The following is a 12,461-nucleotide window of genomic DNA, read 5'->3' as shown; positions in this document are numbered from 1 at the left end:
CAGCCGCACTAACACAGCACAATACTTTAATTGCAAAATCGGAATCAGGTAAATTTATACATGGATGTCTCATTATATGCAAGTCACCGTTCTGTTATCTAAAAATTCAAAGCTAGTAAGTTATTTTTTTTATTTTTGGCCCATTTTAATGCCACACTTCAGGGTTTTTTCTCTTGAGATTTTATTCCAGCAAGAGGATAAGGCTGATAAGGTTCACTTCCAAACCTGTTTCTTGTTTAAGTTTTGAGGGCTGACACTGCTGAAAATCCTTACTCGTAGGGATGGGTCTCACTAAAAAGCGGCACATATGGATCATAGCTCCACATGCTAATACTGTGTTGTCCTGCCTTTGAAGATCTGCAGAGTTTTATAAAGTTTGCTGCTAAAATAGAAAACTTTACAGTTGTGTTATGTTAAGCAACTGACCCAAGAACATTGATAGTGCCTCTGGCAAAAATCTGATTGGTGCTTCTTCCAACGTAGCATGTACCTATTAAGATCATATTCTAAATCTTTTTGATTTTATGGGCATGATGATGCTCAGCGTGTTCTGAAAGTGATCACATCAGATCTACTGCCATTTTAGACACACCTGTCAGAGAAATGGGGACTGTGTGCCATAAAATTATATAATGGGGGAGGGGAGAGATCAGGGGTGGGGAACAGTGGCTCTCCAGATGTTTTTTTGCCTACAACTCCCATCAGCCCCAGCCAGCATGGCCAATGGCTGGGGCTGATGGGAGTTGTAGGCAAAAAACATCTGGAGAGCCACTGTTCCCCACCCCTGGGATAGATATTTCAGCTCAACAGACATGAATTGTATTTGCCTAGTGTCTTATCCTGCATGGAGCTCTTAAGAAATCAGATCCCCTCCCACGCACATTGTTAATTAGTGGAATGTTTTAAACAAGATTATTTCTTGAGGAAATAATGTATTTTTTTAAAAGATAAAAGCTAAGAAAACCCACAGCAGAAGTGAATGTTTTCCTTAAAAGCCTACCGACACTCTGCAAAAGATACATTATGCTTTAATTTTAGGGAGAGGAAGTAGCAAAAAACGGGATTTAATTTATGTCCCAACTCCCCACATAATGTTTTCAATATTAGGACAGAGGTCTGGATAATGTGAAGTAATAGTGAAACAAAGTGCCTTTCTCTCACTACTGAGCAACTGTAGCCCTCATATTTAGGATTAAGAGATGAGTCAGATGGAACAGCTCGAACCACACTACCTCTTTTCCTGGAAATCAACCTGACCAGAAGGGGTCAACTGACAGAATCAGTGTGACAAACCATGTCTCTTTCTTTCAGTCTGGAAATTTTTTCAACCCACAGCCAGGGCCAGCCCTAGACTGTCTTGCGTTCTAGGCAAGACTAATTTCTGGTACCCCATCCCCAAACTGATGTCACTGAGTCACAATGGAGGAGGGGGGGAGCCCATTTTGGCACCCCCAGAAGGCTGGTGCCCTAGGCAGTCGCCTAGTTTGCCTAATGGCAGGACAGGCCCTGGCACAGCCCATGTGCTCTAACCACTAGCCTCCTTTCTTTGCCATCTCTGATCCATCTAAGTTTTCCTCCAGCAATCAGTCAGAGGTCTACTACCCTGCTCCATCCGGTTTTTGTCTTCAATTTCAGACTTGGCCTTTTTATCTTCTCAGTTCTGCCTGCTTGACTGACTCCCTAAGAGCCTATTTTCAATTTGCAGGCACATGAAAGCTCCTTCTGAGGAAGGATTAGCAGATTGTACCTTATCCCCACTTCTGTCCTATCTCATCATCATCCCCGCACAACCACATCACTTATTTAAGTCAGCCGAACACCTACCCAAGCACACATGTATGTGTTTGGCTCTTTTTCATGTCACAACTAGGCTCTTAATCATGATTGGACTGCTCAGCCTTGCATACCTCAAAGAGTCTACCAGGGCTGGGCCTGCCACAAGGCAATTGCCTATGGTGCTGACCTTCTGGGGGCACCAAATTGGGTGCTCCCATGTAACTTGGCAATCATAGAATCATAGAGTTGGAAGGGACCTCTAGGGTCATCTAGTCCAACCCCCTGCACAATGCAGGAAACTCACAAACACTTCCCCCTAAATTCACAAGATCTTCATTGCTGTCAGATGGCCATCTAGCCTCTGTTTAAAAACCTCCAAGGAAGGAAAACCCACCACCTCCCGAGGAAGCCTGTTCCACTGAGGAATCGCTCTAACGGTCAGGAAGTTCTTTTGATTTAATTTCAACCCACTGGTTCTGGTCCTACCTTCCAGGGCCACAGAAAACAATTCCACACCATCCTCTTTATGACAGCCCTTCAAGTACTTGAAGATGCTGATCATATCACCTCTCAGCTGCCTCCTCTCCAGGCTAAACATGCCCAGCTCCTTCAATCTTTCCTCATAGGACTTAGTCTCCAGACCCCTCACCATCTTTGTCACCCTCCTCTGGACCCGTTCCAGCTTGTCTATATCCTTCATAAAATGTGGTGCCCAAAACTGAACACAATACTCCAGGTGAGGTCTTATCAGAGCAGAGTAAAGCGATACCATCACATCACGTGATCTGGACACTACACTTCTGTTGATACAGCCCAAAATTGCATTTGGCTTTTAGCCACCGCATCACACTGTTGACTCATGTTCAGCATATGATCCGCTAAAACCCTTAGATCCTTTTTGTATATACTACTGTTAAGACAAGTTTCCCCCATCCTATAACCATGCATTGGATTTTTCCTACCGAAATGCAGAACTTTACATTTATCCCTGTTAAAATTCATTTTATTGATTTTAGCCCAGTTTTCCAGCCTGTCAAGATCATCCTGTATCCTGTTTTTGTCTTCTTCTGTGTTTGCAACCCCTCCCAATTTAGTATCATCTGCAAATTTAATAAGCATTCCCTCTATTTCTTCATCCAAAACAGGTCCCAGGATAGATCCTTGAGGCACTCCACTTGTCACTCCTCTCCAAGAGGATGAGGAACCATTCACAAGCACTCTTTGGGTGAGATCTGTCAACCAGTTACAGATCCACCTAATGGTAACAGGATCCAAACCACATTTTACCAACTTGTCAACAAGGATAGTATGTGAAACTTTATTAAAAGCCTTACTGAAATCAAGATAAACAATGTCTACAGCACTCCCCTGATCCAGCAAGATAGTCACTTTCTCAAAAAAAGAGATCAGGTTAGTCTGACATGACTTATTCTTGAGAAACCCATGCTGGCTCTTAGTAATCACATCCATTCTTTCTAAATGTTCCAGGACCGACTGTTTGATGATTTATTCTAAAACTTTTCCAGGTAATGACGTCAAGCTGACGGGTTGGTAGTTACCCGAATCGTCTTTTTTCCCCTTCTTAAAGATGGGGACAACATTTGCCCGCCTCCAATCTTCTGGCACCTCTCCTGTTCTCCAAGAATTCTCAAAAATAATAGTCAGAGGCTCAGAAATTACATTCACAAGCTCTTTTAGAACCCTTGGATGTATGTCTTGATCGTTTGCTGATCGACAAATGTTAATAAATGGATTTTAAACGCCAAAAAAAAAGAACCCTTGGATGCAATTCATCTGACTCTGAGGACTTAGTTTCATTTACAGAAACTAGGTGTTTATGTACTACCCCTATGCTGATCCTAGGTTGGAACTTCATACCCTCCTTATATGGTCTGTTTTTGCCATGTTGAGCACCGTTTCCCTCAGAAGAGAAAACTTAGGAAAAGTAGGAATTGAGCAGTTCTGCCCTCTCTTCATTACCTGTTACAATTTTACTTTCTTGCCCTTGCAATGGGCCTACCGTGTCCTTGCTCTTTTTCATACTCTGAACATAAGAAAAGAACTCTTTTTTGTTGTTTTTAGAATCTTTGGCCATCCTAAGCTCATATTGAGCTTTAGCTTTCCTAACTTTTTCTCTACAAGCATTGGTGATTTGTTTATATTCATCCTTGGTTATAAGGCCCTCCTTCCCAATTCCTAAAGGAGTCTTTTTTATTTCTCAAGTCTTTTGAGAGCTGTTTATGGAGCCACTTCAGCTTCTTTATGCTTTTTCCATTTTTTCTTCTTATAGGAATTGTCTGTGATTGTGCTTTCAGTATTTCACTTTTAAGAAACTTCCACCCCTCCTGAACCCCCTTCCTCCTAAGTATTTCTGACCATGCAGTTTATCAAAGTTTGCCTTTCTGAAGTCCAACCTATAAGTCTGACTACGTATAGCTTTTCCCTTCCCTAAGACTGTAAATTCCAAAATCACATGGTCACTACTGCCCAGGGTGCCCACTATTTCCACTTCTTCAATCAATTCTTCCTTGTTGGTGAGAATCAAATCCAAGATAGCAGATCCCCTTGTTTCCTTCCTCACTTTCTGGAAAAGGAAGTTGTCAGCAAGACAAGTCAGGAATCTATTTGACTTTTCATTTTTAGCAGAATTGGACTTCCAACAGATGTCCAGATAACTGAAACCAGTGGGTAATGTTATCATTGAGGGGGCGGGGCACCAACCTTACCTAGGGTGCTAGACAGTCTAGGGCCGGCCCAGAGCTCTTCTCAACTGTGCTAATATGGTAAGCAAGACTGGCACCTCGTCTGAAAAAAATATTGAAAAGAGTCCCTATAGCATTCCTACTCCATGCTTTAGTGGCCTTGAAGGTGACAGAATTTTTAAAGAACAACAACATGGCAGAAATACTCCCACTTCTCTTACTCAGTAGTTGAAAGCCTCTAGACTGAAATGCAGAACAGTCTCTTCACATGAGTTCCAGCAAAACTAAATAAATGGAGGACAGGACAAACGATAGCTTAGCCTCTCAGTTCTACTATTGGGTAGGGGCTGCGGTTTAGTGGTAGAGTATCAGGTCGGTATGAAGAAGTTCTCGGGTTCAATCCCCCGTGTCTCCAGTTAAAGGGATCAACAAGGAGGTGATGTGAAAGACCGCCTTAGACCCTGGAGAGCTGCTGCCAGTCTGAGTAGTCTGTCCTGACCCTGATAGACCAATGGTCTGGTTCAGTACAAGGCAGCTTCATGTATTTGTGTGTGTTCATGGATTGGTTTAGGAATTAGGCAGCTTGCCTGTACAACCTTTTTAAAAAGTGTGCTTGCAGATTCTGCAGAGCAATCTGCAGAGGTCCACAATCGTGCTCTCCAGTGGTGAGCTCTCTCTTAGCACGACAAGCTCATCTGTGTTGCCTGACTTGGCCCAAACTTAAACATTTTAGACATCATGTTGGGCTTCAGAATCACTGAGCTGTCCCCGTGCCTCTAGGGTTGTCAGCTCTCCTGAAGAACGATATCCTCTCCCTTGAATAGATACTTGACTTGAATGCTGTTTACTGGGTAACTTTATTTACCTCCATGTTTCAGCTCCCCATTTTCACACATTAAGGAGAAAGATGCTTTTCTTCAGACCGGTTGACCACCCTAAGTGCCTCTGAAGGTTGATACAGGCTAAAAATGTGCTAACTGGCTAAAAATGTGCTAGACTCCGATACAGTTATGTACACTGTGTCTTACTCCTGTTCCATTTAACATTTAAAGGCAGGCAACCCATTGTCTTAAATGAGTTTTAGCCCATCAAGATCATCCTGTAACAACCCCTAAGTTACTATTTATGAGACTGTAGGCTGAGATCTGTTCACTAAGACTAGTAATTTGTAAATGTAAAACTAGGAGTTTTCCACCACAATATTTTCTTAGAATGCACAAAATAATACATTTTTTTAAAAGGGGTTTGATATTATTCTATGCATACTAAAAATTCTGCCTCCCACATTTTATGCAGGTCTCTCTGTTTAAGTGGAATTCCTTTTTTTCTGAGCAGGTTGCCACTATATATAATATACTACTAAGATAGTATTTGCTGTTATTTTGAACTGCTTCATGTATTAATTTTGTAAATCACCCCAAACACCATCTGTCATGAAACGGGATGTAAATATGAAAAAATAAAGAGACAAAAATAGATCTCATGTGCAGCAAGAAACAGTAACTTTATTACTAATGTAAAAAGATAATATTGTCCAAATACAGTACTTTGAATGCTTTATCCAGACACAGGGCTTAATCACAGGTCTTCTTCCTTAACCAGGGTTAAGCATTACATCTAAGTACAAAGCTGTAGTTAACCCAAGATGTGAAGCCCATAATTTGAAGTAGCCTTAGGAACCACCATTTTCTCTAACAAAGCAATGCAGGGTGGATCCTGTGGATCCATTCCACTAGTAGTGTCACACTGGTCCAGAGCGACGCAGGATGCTCTTGCATTGCATCAATTCTAGGGGGAATAATCTCTGAGATCCCACCTGTTATCTGCTTTGAGAAAACCATAATTGGAAACCATTATATTTCCTCTGCCTCGTGCAAAATTACAAGCGAGTCTTGTTGATATCAGACTATCCATGTCTTCCAAGGCCAGGGCATAATTTGGAAAGCTGAAGCTGTGCTTTACCCTTTGTACATTAATATAAAAAACAACAAGATTTCCCCTTTTCTAGCCATCAACCTGTAACCTCCAGAACTAACTACCTGTGGCCACCCAGCCAAGGAGGCATCCTGACATGTCTCAAGTCTTCTGGAAAAGGCACTACACTCCCTTTCCCAGCATGGCAAACAAGATAGTGACTTTTGCAGAATTATTTACAAGACTAACACTGCAGTCTTATGCAAAGTTGTACCAATCTATGCCTGTCAAAATAAAGAAATGCTGCCTGGGGTAACAGTGCATGGGATCGTACTTCCAAGAATCCATGTGCCAGTAACCTCCATCCACAGTACTTTTTATTTTACTCTTGAGCTTCAGTTCCCTCTGTTTTTCAAAGGCGTCTTTCCCATCCAAGCAGCTAACAAGGGAAGACTTTAATAGCTTCTCCCACGGAGCCTGTGCCAGGTGCCTTTAGATGAAATGAGCCACAAACAATCAAATATAAAACTTTGACTTACCCAACTTGAATAAGTTCCAGCAGCCAGTGGATTCGCACTTGTTCAATGCCATTGTGAGGCACGGAAGAAATGTAGGCCAAGTTAATGATCTGGTCTTTACTCAGGTCAAACAAATTGGCTCTGTTGTGAGGTAGAGGAGGACTGGAAAATGAAGACAACAATGGTAATACTAAGTGTTTGCAGCAGCAATGCTCAGTGGCTTGGGAGTCACTTGTGGCTCTTTGACATGCCAGCTGTGGCTCTTCTGAGCATTGTTTTTAAATGTGGCATTCACCCATGTTCCAGGAAAGTGGGCAAGGCCATTATCCAGTAGGCTTGTGGTAGGAAGGTGGTATGCACTATGAAATGACAACCATCAGAGAGACCGAAGCTGTGAGCCTCCTGAGGTCCAAGCTGCCTACCATGGATGGAAGATGAATTCCCAGTCCTCTCCTGCTACTTCCCTCAACCCTTCTTGGCAGCCTCTGTGATCTCATCCCAGCTTCTAGTAGGAGAGCAAGCTGTCTGTAAAGAATCACCACCATGGCAGCCACCTGGGAAAAGAGCAAGCTGCCCATGTGGTGTGTGTGTGTGTTGTGATTTTACTCCCCTTCTTCCACAGCCAGTTTGCTCTCCTCTGGACACTGTACAAGTCTCACTCTAGTGTGAGCTACTGCACCTCCTGCTGTCTCAGTAACACAGGTCAGTATTACTTCATACTGGTGGTCAAAAGTTTTATTTTACTTAGATGTTTATACCCTGCTTTTCTCCCAGTGGAGACCCAAAGCAGCTTACAACCTAGTTCTCCCCTCCTCCGTTTTATCCTCACAACCCTTGTAAGGCAGGTTAGATTGAAAATGCCTGGCCCAAGATCACCCACAAGCTTCTATGACAGAATAGGGATTCAAACTTCGATTTCAAAGCATAATGGTACTTTGGTGCATCTCCTAGGTTTTCCTTGTCTTTCCTGCCTTCTTCCTCAACTCTACTTTGATGCAACATTTTGAGAAAGGCCATGCAGGAAAGACAGGGTGCTCCCTATGTGGATGGGGAAATCATGATCTCCCTCCACGTTGGTGCCATCTCCCATACCCTGGTCTCCCACAGCAACCATTTACCCTCTGCAACCAGAAGGCTTTTAAAGAAAATCAACAATTGATCTGACCTTACACTGTTTTAACATTACAATAATTTATCCATAAGGCAGGGCCGTAGCCAGTGGGGGCGGGGGAGGGAGGCCCAGGGGAAAGATTAGGGACAATTGGGTGGGGGTGCTGCAGATTCTATTGGGAGCACTGCCCCTGTGCCCCCTCCCCCGCTGGCTACGGCCCTGCTGTTAGGTCCTCTGAACTCCCAGCTTTCATTTTCTTTCTTTTCTAAAACCTCTAATCCTTTTTGTTGGGATGAGATGTCATTTCATTTAATATGTCTGCAATGAAAAGGACAAGAGATTTCCTTTTTTCATTAAAATAAAAGCTTGGGATTCAGGGAAACTAATAGACAAGACTGTTATAATGCTATAAGAAAAACTGCCAATATAAAGGCTGGGAAAACCCATTTAGGGGAATGATTGCCACAGGGGACTGGGCAGGGGAAAACAAAGTTCCATTGCCACTGCACTGTAGCAGCAGACGCAGCAGCAGTGAGAAAGCCTCTGGGCAGGAAAGTGGAGATGACCTCAACAAGTGCATTTCTCAGTAAGCAAATATCACAAAAATGCCATAGATCCCCAATATTCTCAAAGCGAAATTGATCTTACAGACAGGAAGAGAGCCAGTTTGGTGTAGTGGTTAAGTGTGCGGACTCTTATCTGGGAGAACCGGGTTTGATTCCCCACTCCTCTACTTGCACCTGCTGGAATGGCCTTGGGTCAGCCATAGCTCTGGCAGAAGTTGTCCTTGAAAGGGCAGCTGCTGTGAGAGCCCTCTCCAGCCCCACCCACCTCACAGGGTGTCTGTTGTGGGGGAGGAAGGTAAAGGAGATTGTGAGCCGCTCTGAGACTCTTTGGAGTGGAGGGCGGGATATAAATCCAATATCTTCTTCTATACTGAGCCAGAACATCAGCCTAGACCAGGGGTGGCTAAACTGTGGCTCGGGAGCCACATGTAGCTCTTTCACACATATTGTGTAGCTCTTGAAGCCCCCCCACCCCATCAGCCAGCTTGATGAATGCATTTAAAGTTGCTTTCTTTCCATCCCTTCCTCCCTGCCCCATCTATTTGCCTGCCTGCCTTCTTATTTTGTGGCTCTCAAACATCTGACATTTATTCTATGTGGCTCTTACAATAAGCAAGTTTGGCCACCCCCGGTCTAGACAATCATTGATTTCAATACCAGGGTGACCAGTCCTCATCTGCTGCCTAATCCATTTAATGGGAGATATTGAGGATAACACCTTCTATATGCCAAGCAAGTCCTCTGCCATCATGGTGCGTAAATGATAAAAAGTCAGGTTCGAATCTCCACTCTGCTTTGAAGCTCGCTGGGAGGCCTTGGGCCAGTCACACGATCAGCCTGACCTATCTCACAGGGTCGTTGTCAGGATAAAATGGAAGAGAGGAAAATGCAGTAAGCTATTTTGAGTCCCCATTGGGTTGGGAAAAAATGGGGTATATATTAAGAAAACGAACAACGAACAACAGATAGTTTATTGAAATGACATGCCTTGAAACGATAATTGAAATCCACTGCTTGGAGCTTGTGCTCTACATAATGAAAAAGTCGTTCCTTCTGATCGCTGGCAAACCCTTTCAAAATCCTGCTTTCTTACCAATATCCAGTGCTTTTCCAGAAGTGTTTCAGTTCCCTTTCGGGCTGCGAGACGTCCACCTTTACCACGAAAGACCCCAGGGCCACTTCTGTTATCACGCCCAGCAATAGCACAACACTCCATGCTACATGTATCCTCATAAACTTCTCACAAATAGTGAAAATACTCCCACCGGTCTGAGACGCTACCGCCATTCCATCACGTGCTTTCAAAACTACTCTATGCCACCACCGGAGCGGGGTGCTTGATCCTCTGTCACATAGATTATCTGAATTATGCTATTTTTCTGGTTTGGTACATAAAGTCTCCCCTTCGCTGTGTGCTACAGAATTGCAATGGAGGGTAGAACCCCCAAATCTAATGATTTTGTCCAAAATCAGCCGTAACGATAATTAATGCACCCCTCTTCGGTACAGAACATGGTCGTTTCTTCCTTAGTTCCTGCTTTTCTTTTCGGCAGGCAGCAGACATAGGAAGGCGAGGCCTCGCTCGTGGGAAACTCAGTCCCATTTAGCATGCAATCCTAGGCGTGGTTATTGGGGGACGAATGCCCTTGCTTCCAGCGAAATATGCTGTGCTCGTGTTCATGTTTTCCTGGAAGTCTGTCTGTGAGCCTGAGCGCAAGAGTGGGACTTACTCCGAACTAAATCTGGATCAGTGTGATAAACACAAAGGCTGTGATCACGCACGCTAAACAATGCACTTTCAGTCCATTCTGTACTTTCCAAATGGATTTTGCCAGTTTACACACAGTAATAGCCTGTTGGAAAGTGTACTGAAATTGGGCTTAAAGTGCATTATTTAGTGCGTGTGATCGCAGCCAAAGACCTATTCCATTTTGACTATGGTAAGGTAAGGGTTATACTTCTGCCTGCGGAAACATCTAGGTTGGGATGTCATCCTTAAGAAAATAGATTTTAAAACAACAACAACCATAAACCATCCTGCAAATACTTGCTAAGGGAAATGAGCCCCATTCAACGTAATATTTGGTAAGTGTTGGAGAATTTTCGCTTTTTATTTTCTTGTATTTCATAGACACTCCTTCCCTTCCGCTGCACCGTTTCCCCAAAACAAATTGATTCTCCCAGCAACTAATACATGCGACGCAGAGGCAAACCTGCTATTCCATAAACAACTGATAACACTTTATTCTTCTCGGTACCCAAGTTACTTATAGAAAAGGCAAAACAATTTCCAGTTTTAAAAGTTTTAAATAACAAGACTTACACCCTACACTTTATTAGAGACTTATAGGCCCTGTTCACACAGCGTATTGAGTCCGTGTTAAACTGACCGGGTTCTGTTCCGAATATCTTTGTTTTGGATATGATCAATCAGACTGCCATACTGCAATTCGGATCACTCTGCGGTGAAACTGTCTTCTGCTGTCCACACGACAGCACCATGCAGTTCTTTTTTCTCCACTTTTATGCTCATGCTCACATTATGCGCATATGCACACATGTGCACAGGTTAGAACATGTGGTTATGCAGTTATGTGCATATCACTAAGTAGTAAAAAAAATGGCGACCGTAAACTGGATGTCTGAGGCTCTTTTTGCTCTGGGACAGCCTTCAGACATCCAGAAGTTGGTCGAGAACTATCCAGACGGGGAAACTACGAGGTGAAACCAGAGAACTCAAAAAACACCGCAAAGGAGCCGATAACAAAATACTCCGGTTCCGAGAAGGACTTGGGGGGGCTGCTATGAGTTAATACTGGGAGGCAGATGTTGCTGTCTGATCAGCCACTTTTAATCCGGTATGAAACAGCAGCGACAACTGATTATACTGTGTGCCTGAACAGCCCCATAATTTTTTTGGTATCTGCTAGATTCTAAGATTTCTAAGCATTTCAGAGACTCACAGTGCAATCCTAAACAGGTCTATTCAGAATTCTACTAAAGTCTGCTCAATGGGACTTACTCCCAGGAAAGTGTTCTTAGGATTGCACTGTAAGTCTTCAAAGGCTCTCAAATTTTTCTTTTTAGTGCTCTCAGTTCATATCTATTAGAGACCTCTAAAATAAATTGGCTAGCCTCCTGAGAGAACATTTAGCACTCTGAAATGGCAGCAAGCTATGACAAAAACGTAAGGCTTATATAGGATCTGGCTATGGGAACTCTTCTCTTTTCACATGCTTATCTCAGATAAATATCTTGCCTATTAATCTTACTTTGACACCTTTCTTAGCACCTGCTAGACCATATGGACACCCATGTTGGCTAATGTCCATCTCCCTTAGATATCAGCTGGACTCAAATAATGTCTAGTGAAAAAACCTTGATATTTAAAGTTTTTATAAAGGAGCCAGCTTAATTTTTTTCCGCTGCAGTAAGAAATCATATTTCTTTTCACCAATAACAAAGTTCCAGTATTGTGCCCTCCCTGTCCTTTTAAAACTCCACTATGTTTGGATTGGCTGATTACACCCCAAAACAAAAGTCCAGAGGCACTTTAAAGACTAACATTTAATTTATTGCTATATGAGCCTTAGTTAGTGAAATGTCACTTCTTCCAAGGCAGGAGTCAAGTTGCATCTTTCAGACCAACCAAGTTTTATTTAGAACGTAAGCTTCTAAATAAAATCCCCTCGTCTGATGAAGTATGCTTAGAGAGCACACGAAAGCTTACGTTTTAAATAAAACTTGGATGGGCTGCCCAGCTGGATCTACTTTTCAAGGAAAATCCTTTTGCACACTTTTCATTAGCTGCCCATCAAGACCACTGTTTTTAAATTGACAAAAAAAAAGCCTTCACTGCCCACTGGCTAACCAA

At 43.0% G+C, this 12,461-nt stretch overlaps 1 protein-coding gene across 1 annotated transcript in view; it reads right to left on the bottom strand.

Annotated features, from left to right (window-relative positions):
• Positions 1-9,828, bottom strand: part of IDUA (alpha-L-iduronidase) — an 85,123-nt gene extending 75,295 nt beyond the window's left edge. Inside the window, exons 1-2 of the mRNA XM_060237048.1 lie at positions 9,681-9,828; positions 6,932-7,072 (exon numbers count right to left, since the gene is read on the bottom strand). Coding sequence (XP_060093031.1) covers positions 6,932-7,072; positions 9,681-9,820 — 281 coding nt within the window. The 5' untranslated portion in view covers positions 9,821-9,828. The remainder of the gene's footprint in view (positions 1-6,931; positions 7,073-9,680) is intronic.
• Positions 9,829-12,461: the final 2,633 nt, after the last annotated feature.

This window comes from Heteronotia binoei, chromosome 4, assembly GCF_032191835.1.
Source record: "Heteronotia binoei isolate CCM8104 ecotype False Entrance Well chromosome 4, APGP_CSIRO_Hbin_v1, whole genome shotgun sequence".
Classification (NCBI taxonomy): Eukaryota; Metazoa; Chordata; class Lepidosauria; order Squamata; family Gekkonidae; genus Heteronotia; species Heteronotia binoei.
This window is presented reverse-complemented; position numbering and strand designations above follow the sequence as displayed.